Source organism: Sorghum bicolor, chromosome 3, assembly GCF_000003195.3.
Source record: "Sorghum bicolor cultivar BTx623 chromosome 3, Sorghum_bicolor_NCBIv3, whole genome shotgun sequence".
NCBI classification, from domain to species: Eukaryota; Viridiplantae; Streptophyta; class Magnoliopsida; order Poales; family Poaceae; genus Sorghum; species Sorghum bicolor.
The window spans coordinates 69,942,224-69,964,190 of NC_012872.2; the positions used below are offsets into that span (position 1 = coordinate 69,942,224).

The 21,967-nt window shown below is 41.4% G+C and overlaps 4 protein-coding genes across 9 annotated transcripts; 1 reads left to right on the plus strand and 3 right to left on the minus strand.

Moving 5' to 3' along the window:
* LOC8078673 (cell division cycle protein 27 homolog B) lies at positions 434 to 10,325 on the minus strand. 6 transcript variants are annotated; one of them, XM_021457524.1, is made up of 16 exons: positions 9,986 to 10,325; positions 8,974 to 9,046; positions 8,775 to 8,884; positions 7,869 to 7,915; positions 7,682 to 7,779; positions 6,878 to 7,176; positions 5,963 to 6,109; positions 4,370 to 4,601; positions 3,504 to 3,718; positions 3,357 to 3,422; positions 2,739 to 2,858; positions 2,584 to 2,660; positions 2,112 to 2,231; positions 1,743 to 1,962; positions 1,283 to 1,564; positions 434 to 806 (listed from the first exon to the last, which is right to left on the minus strand). In XM_021457524.1, the coding sequence occupies exons 1-16, from the start codon at positions 10,088 to 10,090 to the stop codon at positions 753 to 755; spliced, it is 2,265 nt and encodes a 754-aa protein (XP_021313199.1). In that variant the 5' UTR covers positions 10,091 to 10,325; the 3' UTR covers positions 434 to 752. The 6 variants fall into 6 exon arrangements, with proteins under 6 accessions (XP_021313199.1, XP_021313204.1, XP_021313203.1 ...); XM_021457529.1 differs by having other exon boundaries at positions 3,504 to 3,670; positions 4,478 to 4,601; positions 9,986 to 10,090; XM_021457528.1 differs by having other exon boundaries at positions 3,504 to 3,682; positions 4,478 to 4,601; positions 9,986 to 10,090.
* Positions 10,598 to 14,327, plus strand: LOC110433503. Its single transcript, XM_021455779.1, has 5 exons — positions 10,598 to 10,774; positions 11,034 to 11,403; positions 12,275 to 13,401; positions 13,494 to 13,679; positions 13,888 to 14,327. Exons 2-4 carry the CDS (start codon positions 11,061 to 11,063, stop codon positions 13,560 to 13,562), a joined length of 1,539 nt encoding a protein of 512 aa, XP_021311454.1. The 5' UTR covers positions 10,598 to 10,774; positions 11,034 to 11,060; the 3' UTR covers positions 13,563 to 13,679; positions 13,888 to 14,327.
* On the minus strand, positions 14,878 to 18,795 carry LOC110433504 (pentatricopeptide repeat-containing protein At1g62350). The gene is made up of 2 exons (XM_021455781.1): positions 17,902 to 18,795; positions 14,878 to 15,612 (listed from the first exon to the last, which is right to left on the minus strand). The coding sequence occupies exons 1-2, from the start codon at positions 18,238 to 18,240 to the stop codon at positions 15,208 to 15,210; spliced, it is 744 nt and encodes a 247-aa protein (XP_021311456.1). The 5' UTR covers positions 18,241 to 18,795; the 3' UTR covers positions 14,878 to 15,207.
* On the minus strand, positions 18,927 to 21,754 carry LOC8056107 (ribonuclease 2). Its single transcript, XM_021455780.1, has 9 exons — positions 21,369 to 21,754; positions 21,140 to 21,168; positions 20,948 to 21,021; positions 20,716 to 20,817; positions 20,551 to 20,554; positions 20,323 to 20,414; positions 19,993 to 20,154; positions 19,441 to 19,537; positions 18,927 to 19,342 (listed from the first exon to the last, which is right to left on the minus strand). The coding sequence occupies exons 1-9, from the start codon at positions 21,566 to 21,568 to the stop codon at positions 19,266 to 19,268; spliced, it is 837 nt and encodes a 278-aa protein (XP_021311455.1). The 5' UTR covers positions 21,569 to 21,754; the 3' UTR covers positions 18,927 to 19,265.

Consider the following 21,967-nt stretch of genomic DNA (forward strand, 5'->3'; position numbering starts at 1 on the left):
AGCATGTTTATTTTTTGACTGTTTTTTTTAAATAACTACTCCATCCATTCATGAATAAATGCACGTCTCGTTTCACGAGGAGTCAATTTTTTTTAAGTTTGACCAAATATATACAAAAATATACTAATATTTATTATATATAATATGTATCCTTACAGGCAAATTTATCAGCCATTCAACAGTGTTTTTTTTTCTCACAACAAATCAGCCTACAATACTTTCTGCCATGACTTACCAGTCAAACGAACAAGACCGTTCAATAACTTCTTAAGGATGCCAGGATATGCAGCAATGATACTGGCTACTAGCAAGAGAACGCAAGGTTACACTTTACTTGTACACAAAGCCTAGCTTTATCCCCCACCGACCTCCACGACAGTTAGGCAGTTACAATGGGACACCTTTAAAAGGTTGGTAGATGCGACAAACAATCTGCTTGAATCAGCAGGATCCTCATCCTTTGATTATTTCCGTTATTTAACAACGATTTCTTTTGTTAACCTCACAACTGTATAATGATACAGACGTCATTTTGCCAACGCTCAACTTGTACAGAGTCCTAAACTACTGCAGCTTCTGCGCATGTGTTCTCTGATTACAGGCTACAACTAAATCTACAAAACTGGATGGTTAATGGTACAGCTCCGAGATCCGAGTTCCACTGGAGAAGCCCAAGCAGGTCAGGAACACGAAGCAAGCAGAACATCATGAACCCGAAGTAAATGTTCCTTTCTCACTGTACTTGAGTGAACTTACAGGTCATCCTCCATCAGTTCATCAGGGAGATGTACTTTCTCCATTGCGGACTGCCAAACATCAGACAAGCAAGTCAGAGCTATTTATCCCTCCGTTCCAAAATGAAGGCCATTTTAGTTTTTACTAAGTCAAACTTACCTAAGTTTCAGCAAGTTTATAGAAAAATGCACCAATGTCTACAATATCAATTTAGTTCATTAAATGCACCATGTTAGATGTCAAGATATTTCCAATAAACTTGGTCAAAGTTTGTTTTCTTGAAAACTTGGTCACAGCTATAGAAACTTGACTTAGGAACCAAAACAACATATATTTTGGAACAGAGTGAATATAAATCGCAAATGGTCTCCATATAACATGAACAGTGCAATACTGATAACAGATGAATTCCACTTAATGACAATTAATAATGTAACAGTTCAACTAGCAATGACTGCCTTGCCACTGAGATACAAAGATAAATTAAGAAAAGGAAAACAGGGTGGATAGCGGTAGGAGGGATATGGAAAATGAGATCGTGTTATACCTTAATTATAGCAAGATCAGCAGCAGGAGGTTTTAAATCCAGGGCAATGCCAAAGCAGAAAACAGCTTTGTCAAGAATATTGAGTTGCTTGTAAATCTTTCCCATCAGTGCAAACATACTACTCTCATGAGGCGCAATCTCCTTTAGCCGCTCCAACTCATCCAGAGCTTCTTCATACTTCATTAGACCTAGAAGGATTAAGGCCTTCTGATACTTGGGCAGTGGATTCTTCTTATCCGCTGCTATAGCTTTCTCCATCATTTCCAATGCCTCCTCATCCCTCTGACAAGTTTGAATCCAGACAGAAGCTTCATTTAATCAGTCCACTTAAGATTTTGAAGGGGAAACAGAAATGGAAAAGTACTCCATCCGATTCCATATGTAAGTAGTTTTTAGACTATAACAACCTATATTTGGAATCAGAGGGAGTAGTCTATTGTTGTCGATCAATGATATCAACCTTAAGAGAGTGCAATGCCATCCCAAGGTAGCACATGAGAACAGAAGAGCGAGGATTTATCTGAAATGCCCTTCTGAAATGATGCTCAGCAAACTCAAACTTTTCCTGGCGAAGATATACCACCCCAAGGCCATACCAGGCATTGTAGTGCCTTTCATCTACCTGCAGTGCACATCGGTAGAATTTGATACTATTCTCATAATCCTCCAATGCAGAATACCTACAGTTTCAAGGAATGGGGTTCAATTAGAAATTTTGAAATGATCATCTCCAACATGAATTTTCAGGATGTAGCTTCAAATTTGCACCAGATATATCTGGAGCATGAAAATAAAGACATATAGAATATTTGTGAGAGCCACAACATACTCATGACCACATAGAGTGTGAGCATACGCAAATCTTGAGTCAAGCTGTACTGAACGTTGAAAATTCTTCAAAGCAGTCTCATGATCTTTCCTCAAGGCAAAGCAATTGCCCACTGCACACCTGTTGCACATTCCAAACAGATACATAAGAAAATGATGAAACATGAGGACCCAGCTTCCAGACTAAACGGTTATGATTGTGGCCTAGACACATCCAGCTGTTTTGCACTGCAATGACACCAAGACTTTAATCTAAATAATCAAAACCAAGAACAATACCCTACCCCCATCACTTCCCCCCCCCCCCCCCCCTTAACCAAGAACAATACCCCACCCCCATCACTCCCTCCTGGCCCCACAAAAAAACAAGAAAAAAAAAGAGTTACAAGATGAAGTTAAAAAAAATAAAATTGAAATACTGTGCATGCAAAAGGCCCCAACATTTTCACTCTTTCTGAGATAAAAATACATACCATGCTTGAGGAGATAGCCGATCAATGGAAATAAGCTCTTGAGCAAGGTAGCTTAGTCTCATTTCCTCATTCAGATGCTGCATAAGAAGCGTGTGAGCTTGGAGATAAATGTGCCAATAAAATGTAGCCAAGCCCAATGCACTGATTTCACTTACATAAAGAACAGTAGAATAGATGTCCATTCCATCGAGCGTACAAGGCGATAGTCGGTGTGCCAATTCAAAGTAACGATCAGCTTCCAAATAATCAACTAATTCGAAATATGCCTTACCAACCTGCATAGTCGACAAAAACAACAAATAAGCCACAAGCATTTGCTTGCCAAAAGAATTGAATTTACAGAACTTTCTTTATGTTCATATATGTAATACCTAATATATAACGAGACATTACATTTTTTTAAAGGACTAAAATGTATGATATTGGCAATGTTTAAGGGACTCGTCACTTGCATTAAAAAAGGTTGGTGCTTGAGTTTAATTATAAGCTAACAAACTGCCAATTCCAAATTGACGAAAAAGCTGATAAAGAGCAATAGAAACTATAATCTTAAATTCCGAACAATTAGACACCATATAACTCGTTATGTCATTGGGTTCACTAAAATTAATTACAATTTCGGATACAAAGGAAGAAAACAAAGTTGTCCACAAAGTTTAAATGTTAATTTGCTGGCAAAGATGTACTCCAGCAAGTAATGTCATCAACAGTTCTTTCATTACAAGAATCGAAAGTATGTTTGGAATTCTCTAATCATCTTGTATTAACTTCACCTGGCATAGAACCCATCCAGTGTTAAACTGTGACTCAGGGAGTTTTCTGTAGACTTCCAATGCTTCCTGAACAATTAATAATGAAATCAGTTTAGTGGAATCACTGGGTACAAGGTCCCATCTTTAGATAAACACCCTATATCATACCTGGCACTTAAACAAGCAAGAAAGCCTAAAACCTTCCCCGAGTGTTCGGAAAAGTCCCAATAGCTCCCTAATACCAAGTGCCAATTTGGAGTCTTGCAACAGAATTCGTTCAGCTTTATCTTGCTCAAAGGATCTTCCATCAGTTGCACTTACAGAAGATGAAATTCCTGATATATTGTCTGTCCACATTTCATCAATGACTTCATATCTACTTCCTAAATTTAAAAAGAATCACCATTCATAAAGATGGTTGGGCAAAAAAATGCTCATCCATACACTGACATCTAATGCAAAAGGTCAAAACTACAAAAATACATTTTACCAAATAATATTGTAGCAACGCTAAGGTGAAAGCGTTGGAGTTAATCTAGTCACAGAGCAATGGATACATTTAGTACTCTAAATGCCAGGGTTACCAAAATAGGAATTCATGGTGAAAAAAAACCTTGCTTCAGTATTTCATCCTAATAATGACATAGTATTTAAAGTATGAATAAGAAGTTCATTTTCTAAATCAGCACAAGAAGAAATCCCTATGTTAAGAACCATAGATGAAAATACATTTGTTAGGCAGTTTCATGCTTGGTTATTAGCGAAGCAGTATCCTAAAAGTTCTACAACTTGGTATATAACTGAAATTTCAAAAAAAGAAAAAAAAAGAAAACCATATATATGGCAGAAGAAACAACAAAACAATACTACTACCAAATATGATGACATAAATGCTAATGTAAACTAATAATTGATAATTATCAAGTAAAATATGCCAATACATCCTGATCACTGCTATATAAAAACACACCAACCAAATTTGCCTACATTTATTCTGAAATTTGATGAATCATCCACATTGAAATGATAATCACCTTCATCAAAATTTTCTGTAGCCCGTGGTTTTCCTTTCCTAACTTGCATGGAACGTATGGCTGTTGAACACAATTTTGATGGTGTGGACGAGTTTACTCGCAATTTACCTGACGAATGACCTGCTCCATTCCCTCCAAATTGAGAGGTATTTGAATTTGAATTTGTTGCTGTATCTTTAAGTCTTTCACTTCTTCGAGGTATTGAATCACTATTAAACAACCTTCCGGAAACCTGAAAAACATCGTCAATTCTAATATCACCAACAGTGGCGGAGCCAGGATGATGCAATAATATATAGGACTATATAAATGCATAGCAAAGAGGATTTCATGTGAATGTCGGAGCCTTTTTCTTTTTCTTTGTAGCTTTATTCCATAATGCAAGGCAGGTATGCTAACACCTAACATATATTTTTGTTTGTTTCTTTAACCAAACACATACCCACTGGCGCCGCCCCTGTCACCATAAGAAAATATCAATAGAAAAGAGTATAAAGGAGGGTTTACAGACAGATCTCAAATCTACCGAACTATAAAACACATCCTTTTTTCCAATTGAACAAAACTAATAAGAAAAGAAAGACCTTCAATGTAAGTACAGATTAAATAGTTTTACTGCCATTGTGTATTATATCACAGGATGAACTTGTGACTACAAGAAACAATACAGAAATAGACTTAGGATTATATCGATCATTTTCAGTGCCAGTACCCCCTCCAGTAAAAAACAAACTATGCTTTTGACATCAGCACAGTCTCTAAAAAACACAAAAACACTTTTTTGTTACAAAATATTTATAAACATAGCAAAAGTTTTTTTTTTATGAAACTGCATTTTGATTCAAAATATCTACTCGTATCATTTCCAAATATCTAAAGTTGATATGTAGAGAGCATAACCAAATGCTTCAGGCAACCCCAAAACACCCCACTATTTTTGTGTGCAACACTGCAGGTACAGAGAATGTTGCAAATATAGAAAAGAGTATGTAAACACAAGAATGACACCAATTATCTAACCATTATGTAAAGTTGTAAACATCATCAAGACGAATGGTATTATAAGGCATTCTGAGAGACCATTGTTTGTTGCTGGTACACAAATGACACACTAGTACTGAAGAATGAAGCTACTTGCAGCCAAACTCAAGACTATTAAGTTTATAAACAACAAACAAACTGGAAGATATGACTGATCCTGACACTATGTACTACTATTGTAATAGATGATAACAGCGGAATCGCAAAAAAAAAAAAGAGATAACAGTGAATCCAGCACTACGAATCCTGATACAAGGGATCATCAATGTTAGTTTACAGAAACTTCAAGGGAATTTATATTTAAGACATTTCAGGGCCGGGTATGAGCAAGTGGAAAATATCAACATGCCATAAAATAAAATAAACAAAAACTAACACATATGTCACTCTGACATCCTTTTCAGAGAAAAGGCAGGGGAGAAATGTGAACATAGTGATAAGCTATTAAAAATCATGAGAAAACCATGGAGGTTCGAAAGATCAGGAAATAGGCAGGTACAGAAGTTACAAGTAGCGGCATCCAATGCTAGCAATCAAATGAAACACCCCAACCTTCTTTAGCCTTGCTTCATCAATGTTTTTCCTTCTAAGTGGCTGGTTTACTCCATTAGTTTTCTGCTTCGTGGGAGCATCGCCACTTACTGTATTCTGATAAGCATGGACATTCCTAAAGAGTGGTGGTGGCATGATACTAGAAGTCTGCATAATTAAATTAAGTAACATGGAACTCAGCCAACAGTAAAATAATATCATAACTGAAGAAATTAAGTTGTCAAGCACAACTGATTCAAAATTGTGTAAAACATTTCAACAGTTAAGTCACAATATAATTCCCTCACTGCAATAGAAAACCAACTACTTATGAACAATAATTATGATCGAGCAAGCAACAGTGCCACGCAGCTCTATATCATCAGAATGCTGTTCACGATACACAGATGATAGATATTTCCTAAGCGCGTACTCAGTGTTGAAAGCTCCCAAAACACAGGTGGATCTGGGGAAGGGAATTCTAGGCAGCAATTACTTTGCTTATTTTGCAAGGAGGCCGATTGGAATCCATAATGTCCAGAAACAAGTGGAGACTCTACCACTGCGCCAGACCCATCTGGACTAGACATAGTGTATATGTAGATGCATAGCAAAAGCTATGCACCTAGAAAAGCCAGAACGACTTACATTTTGGAATGGAGGGAGTACTTTATTGCGAGGAAAAATGTTTTTCTTTAGAAAAAAGGTAAATGGGTCAGGATAGATGAACAAAACAAGAAAATTCTGGGGTCAGGACAATTCTTGAAGGTTTAAAACAAGCCATCTGAGCCAGTGTCAAATAATTGGAAACATAAGAGACACCAAGATACCAGTGCTTTTTAACATGGTTCTACCAACTGCTGATTACATTTAGTCTCCTATTAGGTGCACATTGGCAGAAAATCTTAAGTGAAGAATCAAATAGGTTGTACTGACCTGTGCTGCAGTTGGTGATGGAGTGTCAAACTGTGCTACATTAGAGGTTGAACTATTCTGCACATGCAATGCAGTTGGTCTTACATGAGGATAGCCAGATACTTCTGCTATGTTGTTAGCATGAAGCTGTTTGATTTGCTTAGGACTAATATCCCCAAGACTTGCCGAGACCCTGGAAGATAGAACTCGATTTTCATTGGCGAAGTTTGACTTCACCAGAGTGGATGTGGATGTGTGTTCCTGCTGGAGACGTAGAGCAGTCGATTCACTAAAACACTCATCGGTATCTTCAGCAATACCTATAAGATGAAGACACATTTTAAATGTATGTTTATGGCTTCAAACATTAAGTGAGGATGACTCCTTGCAAGCAAAACACCAAGGCTTAATGAACCATAGTATAACTTCCACAGTAAGGCAAAAGGAAATACTGCACACCAGGAATGAGCTAGTAACAACGAACACCAAGCTAATTGATGATGATTGAAATCCATCCGGAATTGAGAATTTATCACAGTAATGCTAAAGTGCTCTGATTTCACACGAACAGACATATTTCTACATGTTAACATAGAAGACAGCAATATATGAGGAAATGTCTATGACGGCATATTCAAATCCACTAGATGTAGGCATGTAGCACATTCAGGAACGCACATTCTGCAAAATCACCATTTCATTTATATTTCTACACCTTCAAAAGTTATAAGATATGAGGCAATACTTCATGCAACTAGTTCTAACATATCACAAATAATGTAGACCTACCACAGAACTTCATATATGGGTGTAAAATGAACCAACCTAATATACACAATTCCTCATATGCCGCCCATAAAAGAGGATCTAGAGTCAACGCTTGTGTAAATTGTTCAGCTGCAGCTGAAATTCTGCCTGTGCACCTGCACACAATTGAGATAAATAAATATACAAAATCTAAAAAATTATAATATGGAGCAACATGGATTCAGTTTAGCCATGAACAATAAACCTGTAAATCACTCCAAGGAGGTAGTGTCCTGTTGCTCCACTTGGAACCTACAGAAGGATGAAACTAATAATAGAAACAAGCTAACCAAATACAGGAATTAAAGCAAACAAAGATGTGATTGATTTGTTTTCTCACTATCTACTTCACCCCTGTAGAATCAGTGAGCAATCTCAGCTGAATGTCATGCCCCAGGAGAAAACCAAATGGAGAGAGAGAGAGAGAGTTTCAAGCCAATCCATGCACTGCAAGCATGTACCTTATAATACTTGCTTCTCTCATCTAACATAAAACAACCAGAACTTCTAATAATAAAGGGGAACGAGCATGCATACGGGCATACGGCTTTGGCCTTGGCAACAAATTTGGTATGAAACACCGCAAGCAAAATAAAACAACCAGGCCTAGTATTATTTGAAGGAACCAGGAAATGTTCTCACTGAACTAGCTATGGAATTTCTAGTTCACAAACCAACAACACGTCATGCACCTCCCTTTATTCAAAACTGGAAACCCATAAGGAAACTAACTATTGTTATCAACATTTTATTTTCAAACTAATGTAGTGCTGCCAAGTCCCATTTGAATATTGTGCTGTTAATATTGTTTATTACTGAGCGAAAAATACTTTGCTGCTAAACAAAGATCTCTAGGTATATTCCAACCCTTTAAATCTCTTTTTATTGCCTCCCCCCATGTCAGTTTCGGTCTAGGGGCTCATGTTGGTTTCAACTCTAGCCTACCCCAACTTGCTTGGGACTAAAAGGCTTTGTTGTTGTTGTATAGTACCACCACACTGCCTTCAACACAGAAACAGAATGACTCAAGTTTTCACACACCAATTTGTTGCACAGAGGCCAATGGATAAAATATTTACATAAACAAATCATTTTAAAATATGATGTATACCTCCATGTTTGGTTCATTGACTGGACATAGAGTTTCTTCTGCTTCACGCAAGAGGTTCATTCGAAAACATGATGTAGCAAACAAGTACCGGGACTCCGGCATCTTCTTCCCTTCATATCACATCAGCAACAAAATCCATAAACCATCCAAACTTGCTTTCATATAATATCTGTGTTACATGGTGAGCATATGCTATTACCTTTCAAAATGTGGTATGCAGCATATGGCTGATTGTTGTGGAGGTAGCAGGTCGCTAACAATTGCACATTGGTCTGTGCAGAGGAGGTAGAGCAAGAACATTTAGTGCACAGTGCTATGGTGGAAATGGACTTAACTTAAAAAAAAAACCAAAATAATATTTTTTGTGAGCAAGAATAACTAATTGAAAAGAAGTCCTTATAATAGTAAAGCAGACACAGGGTTCATGTTAATCAGTGAGGTAACATCCGCTAAGAAATTGAACGCAAATGCATGAAGCCCTAAACACACATTCAAGTGGTGATGATCTTCATCCCAAATGAAGACCCACGAACCACATCGAGAACCCAAATGAAAATTTAAACCCAAAACCACGCATTCAAGTTGCGTTGATCTTCATCCCACATGAAGACCCATGAACCACATCAAGAACCTGAATTAAAATTAAAACCCACACTTTCAAGTAATTATAAGGTTAAGAAAAGAAAAAGGGGTGAGCATGTCCTGTGAGAACATAGGATTCAAGCAACTGAATACCTTAGAATGGGCTACAAATATTGTCACCCTGAGATTATGATAAGGAAAAGAGCCCACAGGCATAACACGTCATTGTAGCCCATTATGCACTAACATCAGTAGAGCTTCTAACTGTGAAATTGCCTCAAAAACTTAGGCAGAAAATCACCCTCAGTCAAATTCACTATGACCCCTAGACGAAACGCGCAAGTTACTCCAGTTCAAATTCACTATGAACCCTACAACAGCTCTAGGGAGTCGTTCTAATTCAAGCCTAGATAAACCATAGACCACATCTCATCACTCTACACTAATGCAACCCTAGCCACTTCAAAAAAAAAAAATAAATAAATCGAACTGAACAGTCGAGGTGAGCCCCCGCGCTCAAATCACTGCCCCACGCCCGATCCAACCCCCAGACGTACCATTCCCACGCGCAACCACAACGAATCGAGGCGCACTAGCCTCGTTGAGGAGCAGGGAGAGAAGGGGGCTACCTCGGAGGGGAACTGCGCGCAGAGGCGCTCGCAGAGGAATACTGCGTTGCGGTGCATGAAGAGGCGGAGGCTGCTGTGGACGCGGTCCACCATTAGGGTTTCCATCGCCGCCCGGCGGCGACGGCGGCGAGCGCGGGCGGGCGAGAGCGAGGGGAGGTAGTGCGGTGGCCGAAGCGCAGGCGGCAGGCGCAGCAGGAGAGGGGGGTCCGGTCGTTTGAATCAGCCGTTTGAAATCCAGCAGGCTCCTGGTTTTTGGATGCGATGCGATTTGACAGAGGGATTCGAACGACTGCTGTGCAGCCTGTGCCCGTGCCCGTGCGTATGCCGGCGGCGTGTGAGTTGGCACAGCGCTACGGGTACAGAAGAAAAGAGTGTAGAGGAGTTATGTGCAACAGGTCGCCGACAAGTGGGCCGTATGTGAACGTTGGATTGGATCAGCCCGCGCCGGGGTCGGGGTGTGGGAACCTGAGAGGTAAGTTGGGCCTTCTTCCTTTAATGGGCCATAACCAAATCGGCCCAAACGTGTTCAGGACGTATCCAGAAGATACGTATTCAGATACGCGTCGGATACGCAATACGCCCCCCCCCCCCCCCCCCCCTGGAGTATCCGCGCAACGTAGCCCGCCACCCGGACAGATTTTCTCCTCCTGTTCACGCCCGCGTGCGCACTCTCCAGCTGAGCGACTGCCGCCGCCGCCCTATGCCTGGTGCCCAGGTCTTCGCCGGTCCCTGCGCCAGATCTTCGCCGGCCCCTTCGCTAGGTCTTCGCCGGCGACGAGCACTCGCCAGGTATGCGCACCCCTTCTCTTTCACTTCCTGCCTCGCGAAACCGAGCACCCGAACCCTAACTTAAGCTATCTGGCTATCTGTTTTAGAATTTATTTGGCTATCTGTAGTCGGTCCTGATCTAATTACATGTGTATACATGCCTAATAACTTAGGATATTTGTTTTCCAATAGTTCCATGCCCTTTACTGGGCGCGCCCCTGTTTTTCGAGTTCCCCTGGTTGCGTAGCATGTGTAATAACTTAGTTTGTTTTTGCTCCAGATTTTGCTGAGAAATTTCACTTTGAAGATGGTTAAGCTCTTTTTGCAAGTGCCGGCAGAATGTGATAGTGTTAATACAGCTGCCGTCGAAGAGAGGAAAACTCTTTTTCGCAATGTTGAGTCCATAATCAAGTCAGTTACAAGATCAGCAGGCAGGTATGAAGCTCGGTTGTGGCTCTGCGCCACTGTCTCATTGGTCCATTCGCTCAGTTACCGTGGCCAGAGGGACCTGTTTCTTGATCTCTTAGAGATGAAGAATTCCAGGCGTGATGTCGCTGCTCGCTTGCTGCGGATGATTTTCGATAAGAAACCCAAAATGGTCGGGTCTATTCTAGCAAGAAAAGGCCATATGCTGGAGGAGTTCTTCCGAGGTAATTTTCCTAGGAGCTCGAAACTATTTGTATTTTTAACTGTTACTCAAATACATCTTGTTTTGCTTTGTTTATATGCCCAAATAAATTGCTTATTTGAAACATGTTTGCCAAACGTCTGTAAAAAATAGGTCTCTAACTCAATAGTCTCAATTTGAACTTGTGCTGACTGTAAGGACTATTATGTTGTAAATGGCATACCGTTTACCCTATTTCAGTGTCTCATGTCAATTTGCTAACACGGTATTATGTAAATTAGGAACACACTGCTGTGTACAAGAAGGAAACTGAAATGGTGTTTCAGTGACAACTACATGTCTACATCATATTCGTCTCTCAGCCTATTTTAAATTGTCTCTAAATACGACCTACATCTCTGAATGTGGTGTAGGCATGTAATGCTGGAGCTTGTCATGAAACTTCTTGCTATTATTTGCATATGCCTATGTTATGCCTGCTTACTTAAGTCCCCAGCAAAATCAATAGGTCCCTTTTGCCCTGAGCACGCTTTGGTGCCCCTTTCTCCTGACTGGTAGTGGTTGATCTAGAAACATATGTTAGGAGGGACCTATTCTCATTATTTTCTACTTTTAGTGCCTTCTTCTAAGCTTCAATGAGTATAAATTTGCAGTGGGTGCTTAGGAGGGGCTCCATGCTTCCAGTGGTAGTAGCGGCTGCTTGAGCCCCAGCCACACCGGTGCTGGATCTGCCCTGCTGACTGCTTTAGTAGTCCCTCAGTCCAAGTTAAGTAATTAGGTGTGATATTTTATATTCCCTGTTGAACTGTTGCCATGTAGCAGGAATTGGTTGAGATGCTATTCGTGTTGGCTTTCATTGCTTACAATTTACATGCCCCTATTACTATCTGCAGGAAACCCAAAGAGGATAATGCAGTGGTTTGGCCACTTTGCTGTTACTGGGGAATCCACACATAAAAAGGGAGCTAAGGCACTTTCTCAGTTTGCATTTGTAAACCGTGACATGTGCTGGGAAGAACTTGAGTGGAAAGGCAAGCATGGGCAATCTCCGGCTGTAGTTGCCACCAAGCCTCACTATTTTCGTGATCTTGATGTTCTCCAGACAGTAGAGAATTTCTTGGAGTATGTCCCAGATTTCTGGTCTTCTGATGAGCTTGCTAATTCTATTAAAGATGGTGAAATACTGCAAATCGATGCAGAATATTTTGTAGATCAATTTTTGTACTTGATGTATGAGGAGAATTCCAAAGATGCATGGCATGCGGTTGAAGATTTTTTGATGGACGAGCAGTTCTCCTCTCTTTGCCAGCATCTTCTTATCCATCTGGATGAGCATAGGCTTCTTGATTTCTTAAAGTCTTTAGGCAAGCTCATCAATCCTACTTTGCAGTGCAAGGAATTGGCATTCCCATGTTGTTGGCTTGAGGTTCTTTTATCAGGACACTGTGATCACATATCTTTTGATGATCTTGTCTTATTGAACTGTGTCATTGCCAAGGGTAGACAACTTTGGCGGCTCATGAATGATGAAGAACAACACGAAGAATGGGGGCAAATGGAAGAACTTTTGAAGGGCGTAAATCATTTGACTGATGCTGACCATTTTGCTCTCATGAAGGAACTTGTGGAGACAGAATTACCTGATATGCTTAAGTGGATAGGCATTCAGTCCTGGGTAATTTTCTGTGATTTGTCGAAAGAATGCAAATCAGGAGATTCTTGTGAATCTTTGTTCTCTCGTAACAAAATAGAATTTCAGAAGGCTGATGATTACTCATTGGTTCAGAATGATGGGTTCTCAATTTCACATATGCATGATACTGATGATGAGGATCTCACTGGAAGCCGCCATAAAAGGAGAAAGGGGAATAGGAGGAGAAAGCGGCATAGGTATGATTCTGATGAGGACAAGCTTGATGAACTGCTTGAACTTGGATCGTCTGATGGAAAGAACGGTGTTGAGTCACAACGTGGAAGCTGGCGCCTTTCAACTGATGGCTTCTCTGCTTCTTGGGACATTGTATGTTACCTTCTTTCTTGCTGAATACTAGTTATCGCCAAAGTAATTGAATTACTCTTCTTAACTTTTATTCGCTTATGGTTCCCATGCAGGCAGACATACCAGATCACCTTTCTACTTATTATTTCACAGTTTGGGTAAAGTGGGCTTGCTTTAGATGATTCTCCTTGCAGTATGTCAATCCTGGTACCTTTTCAGCGACAAATTCTATGAGCATGGAGCTCAGGCATGCATATTTCTGCATCAAATCTACAATATTTTGGTGATGGGTTCTGATGGTAATTGTTAACTTTTGGTGCTTTGATGTTACATACCATGAATTCATTTCCTATGAGAGCTTTTAAGTTCTATTGTCATGCACACCGTATAATCTTTAGGTTTATCACTGGCATTTGTACTCTCCGGTATTTTTTTATGCTGACATGCTACAACTTTAAACAATTGATTTGTTTGATTTAATTGTCACATTGATCAATGTCCTTGCAGATTCATTCTTGGATTGCTGAATGCTGGACAACCCTGTTTAGTTGGGCTTGCTGAAGGTTGATGACACCTATTGAAGAATTTTGGCTGCATAGACATTGAATATGGATCCAGGCATTTCCTTGAAACCCATTTGGATTTTGGAGTTAGTTGCTGAGATCACAGATGCTGACTAAGCTAAGCAAAAACGAGTCTGTAATTGTGTTGTCCAGTGGTAGCGACATTTTGCTGACTACACCTGTTGTACATGGATACCAGATTGATACTGTGAATTTCACAACCTTAAAGGAATTCTTAGACACTTCCAGCTTTGCACTGTATTCTGGTTCCTCAGTATGCGCTGGGAAGTATTGTAGACATTTTGCTGACTACACCTGTTGTACGTGGATACCAGATTGATACTGTGAATTTCACAACCTTAAAGGAATTCTTAGACACTTCCAGCTTTGCACTGTATTTTGTTCCTCAGTATGCGCTGGAGTTTGGGAATTCTCCAAATTCATGTATCAGGATAAACATGGCGGGTGTTAACGATTCGTGACATGCTGCCAGCGACAGGTGGCATATGGTCCAAAATTTCTTATTACATCCCTTTTTGTGTACTTGAAAAATCCTACCTTAAGAAGTCAAGATACAGTTTTTAATTTAGCAAATTACAAGTGCAATTTATGACGTTGAGCGCTGAAGCCAACACCATTTTGTACATTAAAGCCTGAAGAAACATCTAGAACAGCGGCACCGGACAGCTACAGATTTTGTATATGTTGACCATATATCCTTATAAATTTCTAGACTGAAAAGGTACAATAATCTTTAAAAGTGCAGAAATGATTTAATATCCAAGGATTAATTTCCCCTGACCAGTTTCATGTAACCTTAATGGCTACATAAAACCTATAAATTTTCAGGCACCCCTTTGGAACATAGGAATTTTTTAGTTCATTCTCATAGAAAAAACACAGTAAACAGAAAATTTTCCTACGATCCGAAGGGGACTGAAAAGGTACAGTTCTCTTTGAAGTGCACAAATGATTGTATATAACAGGGATCAATGGAACACAAATTTCGGGAGCAGGGCAGGACACGGCAGCAGTACCAAACTAAAGAACAGGGTGATTCAGGCCAGGGGAAATTGGTGGCACCTCCAGTTACTGGGCAGATCGAGACAGCTACATTTACAACTGATCTGGCCCACCAAAAGAACAAAGATGGAGGTTTGGCTACAGTACACGGAAAAACCACTAGTTCATCATCAGTCGGCATTTATGGATCATATAAATGTAATTCAGAAGTACTCAATCCTGATGAAGGCGTATATATTCATCAAAACTTGAATTCCTCATCTACATCAGATAAGGTATCTGGGGGATCATATACAATCATATCTGGGAAAAGCTCCAGAAAATCCTGCTTTATCTTCTCCCTTAGTTCAGGGTACGGAACCAGCCCTTTCAGGATAACACGGAATGGCAACGATAGAGGGGGGTCGGGGGAGCTCCTCATGTCCTCGTAGATTTCCATCGCTAGATCAATCAGACCAGCGTCACAGAAGGCCCTCACAATGTCACCATAAGTGTGCTGATCAAATAGCACGTCTTCAGACTTGAGATCCGCCCAGACCTGCCTTGTGTCATCAATTTTCTTGTTCCTCGCTAGCATGTATAGCATGTCTCGATAGAAGTACATGTCAGGGCGGTACCAGATTTCTTTCCGCACAACACCATATATCTGTAACAGCAAATAAACACTTAATCATCTAGATTACCATGACGAACTTCAAAAATAACTGTTTGTTGTACACTGAATGCTATACTCCAGGAACATTGAACTTTGGAAACACCGAACTCTAAAATGGTGATAGCATAGAAGCATCTCCAAGCTGGTCAGATTCCTGACTAGAAAGGGGAAAAATAAACTGAGGATTAACACGCAGTAGTCATTTCATTGAAATAGAGGATTTCCACTTCTTTTCCTGGTGCACTATACAAGTAGCCATTGGCCCTTTAATCCCATTACATATTTTTCAGTCACTTTTGGTCCCCATTCAAGGACTGACATAACAGGTGAAAGGTAAATAAGAGATTTCTTTAGATGATTATGTTCTACTTAGTTATCTATAAATGTGAGAACTAATAATTCGATCAGGTCATCAGCTCATGTGAACTTTCCTGAGTTGCCCCATATAGATGTGCCTAGGAAGATAACACTTACCATCAGGAAGATAACTAAGAGATTTCTATTCTTTAGATGATTATTACCACAAGTACTACATTACTGTTTTTTTATATTGATTTAACTGCTTCATTATTCTCTTGTTGGGTTTCATCTCTAGCCTATGCCTATGTACACCACCTTTACTCGGGACTAAAGGCCTTGTTGTTACATAGCCAACGGCTCACTTTCGGTCTCATCGCTAGCCTACTCCTTTTGTTGGGTTTCATCTCTAGCTACATTTCCCCCGAGGGGCAGGGTTGGGGTACACAGGCCCCTATGAACCCCAACTAGCTACTAACTAGCTATGTTCTACTCTTATGTAGCCTATGCTCTTGTTGCTGTGTACTTGAGGTGCCAAAGAACACGAATAAATTCTGAGTTATTGGACTATGCAATTGCTTAGAAGTTAGATCCCAGCAGGTTCAGAGTTTGTAACCAGTCAAACTATTTATGCTATAGGATTTTTTTTGTGTTAAGCAAGTTATTAGGAAAAACATTTGAACTGCTTATTTGGGCACCAAAACAGCTCAAGATCAATCCTGCTTTAAGCTAGCATAGTGGACAACACAATATTGAGTAGAACAAAGCTAGTTACTAAGTACACATGAAAAACAGAGGAAATAAAGAAGGCCAAACAGCGTCAACTAGGTCCCAACTTCTGAACTTCGTTGTTGCAATTTAACTGTTAAAGTCACTACTTAGTCCTCTGAAAAAAGTAAAAAGGTGCACAGATAAAGCATTAAAATCTCTGGTTTATTTTTCCAGTAACACAATTCATTCTTAGACATGCGCAAGAGTTCTCCTAAATGACTAAAACTTCTAAAAGAGATGAAAATGCATAGCCAGCGACCAGGGCAGTGGATGGAGAATTACGACAGGAAAACCCCTCCTACATTCAACTTGCTCTGTTTTATTAATCATATTTTCTGCTTCTTGATATGTCAAACCTGATTTTGGAAACAGCACATCAGAAGTTCAGAACTACCCAGGCGCGATCTAGGACCTGGGTTGGGTGGGCTGCAGCCCAGGTCCAGCCCACACAGTGCCTTGTATATATATATGTGTGTGTGGTGTGTTGATTAGACAGGTAAATAGAAGAAAGGCCTATGAAGCAGAATCAGTCTGTTTGAATGGCAACACCTAGAACTAGAAAGGTCCTATATCAAGCTGTTCAATATCCAGTTGGTTTCTTTGCTAAAGTTTTTGTCCGCCTACGATATGACATGATCAGCCTCAGGTCTTTATGTCAATCCTGGATCCACCAATGGAACTACCATTTCCTACTCCAATGCTAAAGCAGCTTAACAATACTGTATTACTGGTTTTTCAGACTCGACCAATTGGGATCCCCATTTTGCAATTCGAAGTTCAAAACCACGCAGCAAGCCACGTTGCACACCGTTCCGTTCAAGTTAGTCGATTCTTCTACACAACAAGAACCGTTCCTTTCAAGTTAGGCCTTGTTTAGTTCACCCTGAAAACTAAAAAGTTTTCAAGATTCTCCGTCACATCGAATCTGGTGGCACATGCATGAAACATTAAATATAGACAAAAACAAAAACTAATTACACAGTTTAGCTGTAAATCACGAGACGAATCTTTTGATCCTAGTTAGTCCATGATTAGATAATATTTGTCACAAACAAACGAAAGTGCTACAGTACCGAAAAGTTTTCACTTTTCGGAACTAAACAAGGCCTTAGTCGATTCTTCTGCACTACAACTACAGGAATCAGTAATAATAATGTAGTCGTGAACTGAACAGTAGATCACGCGGGTTTTATTGGGATAGGAGTGTAAAACCTTCATTGAGAGGATGACATGGTCCTGGCGGAGGAGCTCGGCGAGGACGGCGAGGAGGTCGGTGCGGAGGAGCCGCGACACGTGCGAACGCATGAACTGCTCCAGGCGCGGGTGGGCCCCCGCCGGGGGCAGCGCCGCGAGCCGCTTGAGCTGCGCCACCGCCATGAGGCCCTCCTTGCCCATCTCCTTCTTCCGCCGCCATATCGACAGGCTTGGACTCGACGCTGCAGACGAAGAGCACAGCCTCTGGTGGAGGTCAACTTCGGGGGCGGCGCCGGCCCGGAGCACGGTTTGGAGGAGGCGGCGGTGATGGCGGCGCGGGAGGAGACGGGAAAGCATTTCTGGGAGTCTTGAGACCGACCGAGACGTGGGCCGTTGGAGGGCACTGGGGCAGATCCGCAGACATACTAACAAATAAAATGGGATTGCTTTAGATGATTCTCATAGCATGTGTAGTATGGAAATTCTGCTACTTTTCCAGCAACAAAATGTATGAGAGTGGAGCTCATGCAGGCATATTTCCGCATCAAATCTGCGACATTTTGTTGATAGATTCTAAGTTTCTGACGGTAAGTGTTAACTTCCTATGCTTTCAAGTTGCTGTTGGTTGACACCAATGAACAATTTTGGCTGCATCCAGGCATTTCTTGAAACCCATTTGGACGGCAGTCGGTTGCTCAGATCACAGGTGTTGACTACGGAAATCAAAAAGAGTCTGAAATTGTGCTGTAAATTGTACTGCGCTAGTGACTATTTGCCCATAGATTTCAACTGCGCCTGTTGTGGATGTTTACCAGATTGCTGTGAATTTGACAACCTTTACATGAATTACTACACGCTTCGCGACATGAACTGTATTATGGTTTGGAAATCTGCATCGCCTGCAGTTCCTAGGAATTTGGCCATTCTCTCATAATCGGCTAATCCATGTATCCTGGTAGATTTGAAGGGCGTTAAGTTTTCTTACATCTCTATTGTTATTACTTGAAAATCCTACCTCAAGACACAATTTGGACATTGAGCCCTGAAGACAGCGCCATTTAGAATATTGTACATCAAAAAACTGACACCGGAGACCTTAAAACAATGGCACCCTCCAGCTACAGATTTTGTGTATACATTGACAATATCCAACCTTCAAGGTTACATAAAGCTTATAAATTTCCAGGTTAAAAAAGTACAATTCTCTTTCAAGTGTGCATGTACAAATGGTTGAATATTCCAGGGACCAATTTCCCTGGATCTAGGTGCTCACGCAAGCACCTTCTGCTATCATAATTATGCAAGAGATGCAGCCACGGCGGTGGTGCTGAAGACATTTGTTTCATCACAGCCAAGAAATGCTCCACTGTGATAGTTGCACCTTAGGCTGTATAAAGAGCAGTAGGCACCACAAATTCATCGAACTGTGACATGATTTCTACAGTTGAATTGGCAAGCACTGAAATCATGACAAGGGAAGCAGGATCAGTGAACACACGAACATGGTTTGAGCCACAAGTGATGCAAGATTTGGATGTTTTTATTGAGCCAACTTACCAAGGGGATCATATGTTGGCAAGGTGATGTACCGTGGGCAGTGCTTGCTTTTTGATACACTTCCATTCGTCAAAGAAGTAGTAAGACAATCACGAGGCTGGAAACATAAATTGAGATGAGCATTGCCTTGCAATATGTGTCATTTGAAATTTGGGAATAAATATAAGTATCCAATTTTGGGGACAGAACTGCTCAGAAAATATTCAAAACTGAAATTTATGCAACAGATATTGACCAGAAGCTAGTGGAGAGCAGTTTGCATACAAACGCCAAAAAACAGTAACCAAACAGCATAGGTATTGTTATCAAGTTTTGTTTCCATAGGACTCAGAGCGATCATTCAGCATATATACATAGGACGTAAAATTCTTCAGAAACATTCAAATTTTAGAAAATCAAATTTCAGTCCTGTAGGAACAATATTAACAGATATGCTTTGGTGGTAAACTGGTAATCTGTCTACACAACAGTCGTTGGTTCTACTCATGGCTGTAACATTTTATAGCAACAAATTGTAGGGAATTGTTCAAGGGGAGAAAATGGGAAACTCACCTTCAATTCTTTGTCGAAGCATAACCTAAGTTCTTGGACTGAACCATTCTTGCAAACAATTTGTGGTGATCCCCCAAAAGCATGTTTGATGGTATCGATGACATCGCTCAGTGCATATTCCTTACCATTTGAAACTTGTATTCCTCCACTTGACAGCATTTCCTGCAACCCACACGATCCAAATTTACGATAGAGAAAGGAGAAGGTTCCATGCTGGTATTCTGGTTGTAGGCACTACTTTCCAAAACCATTCTGATAACATGAAGGTGCTTTAGGCTAGCTAAGAAACCAATGCTATATGGGTAATCTGTCAAAGACCCAGGTACTAACTGTAACGTTATACTTGAAGTAGAGGTCAAGGGCAATGGTGAAATACTGTAGTTCATCCTGAACCACAGGGGCAGAGCAGGTTCCATGCTTCTCTGAAAAATGAAAGTTTGTTAAGGTTATGCAGTCATTCAATTCTCAGAAACGTCTGCGCAATCATAGCTGAGCATAATTCCAGACTCTACTTTGCAAGCAAAAGTCTATCATAATTCATAAAGGAAGGAACATTACCCCACTGAAGATGAACAACAGGTGAATCGAGCAGAAAACGTCATCCCGTAAGACAACATGCAAAGGAAACAGCAAAGAGGTTGAAACCGAGGCATACTTCCATCTTTCGGAGTTCAATAGCATAATGGACGAATCTAGTTCTGAATTCGGATGTTGCTACTGCACCTCGTGAGCCCAGAAGAGTCCCTTGCCGCTGAAGCAAGTTCCAGATTTGGAGCAGTAGAGGGACGGCCAGTACTTATTAAGCACCTCCATCAGTGGCAATATCTACACCACACCATATGATGGCACCAAACCATGAATCAGCACGGTTGTTGAGAACCCATCCACAGAATCGAACGCGACACTGCGACAGGAGGATCAAACGGAAGCAAAAGTGACGCCCACAAGCACTCACCTTGTCCAGCTCGAATTGGGTGCGGCGGCAGCACGACGGCCAGGTCCCGTCGTCGTAGTCCGGCCATAGCCCGTCTGCTCGAGCGGCAACAGTCGCGAAATTGAGACCAAACCGATCACGAATTCACCTAACGGAACATCTATGTCTATATATATATATATACAAAGAAAAAAAAATCGTACGAGAACTTACGGATCGTGAACGTCTGGAGCGGCTCCGAGCTGCGCGCGGGGCAGGAGAAAGAAAAAGAATGGCGTGAGGTCTCGCATCAAACAACCCAAACGAAACAAATCGGATAGCAGAGAACTGATCTATGGGGCAAGCAGCGAGCTCTGGGCGTTTGGACGAGAGAGGATAAGATGGGGGAGGGGAGCCACTGGTCGTGGCAGCCAGGGGCGGCGGCGCGGGGCGGAGCACGTACCGGCAGCAGCCGTTGCTGGCGCAGCAGTGGCGGGTGGAGGCGCAGATGGTGCCGGGCCACTGCAGGGAGAGCGCGAAGTAGTCGAACTCCCGCTGCGGCTTGCTGCCCAGGGGTGCGCGGGCGGAGCCCAGGTCGGACAGAGCCGCGGCGACGAGCACCCACGCCGCCAGCACGCACGCTGCCTTCCTCGCCGTCGTCATCGCCTCCCTATCCTCCTCTGCCTCCTCCGGCAGGTCAGCTCAATACAACAATGTGCGGGGCGACGAGGCCAGATGGGGCTCTATCAGTGGTGGGGGCACGGGAATGGCCAAGTCGCTGCAAGTGGGGCCCTACGCCGCCGTATCTGGGACCACCTCTGTTTTTTCCCCTTTATTAGCTGCTAGGACTAGAAGAAAATCGTTCAATTGGTTGCGTAGCGCGATTATCTTGAAGATAGTGCAGAATATCCTTGGCCTCGCCCTCGCCCTCGCACGCACATGGGATTTAATACGGAATATCCTTGGCCATTAACACCGGCGATAACCGGTTGCGATGCGACGAAGCAACCAGCCAACCACCCGCAAACGAGATGCGTGTAGCGATCAAGTCTACGATAAGAT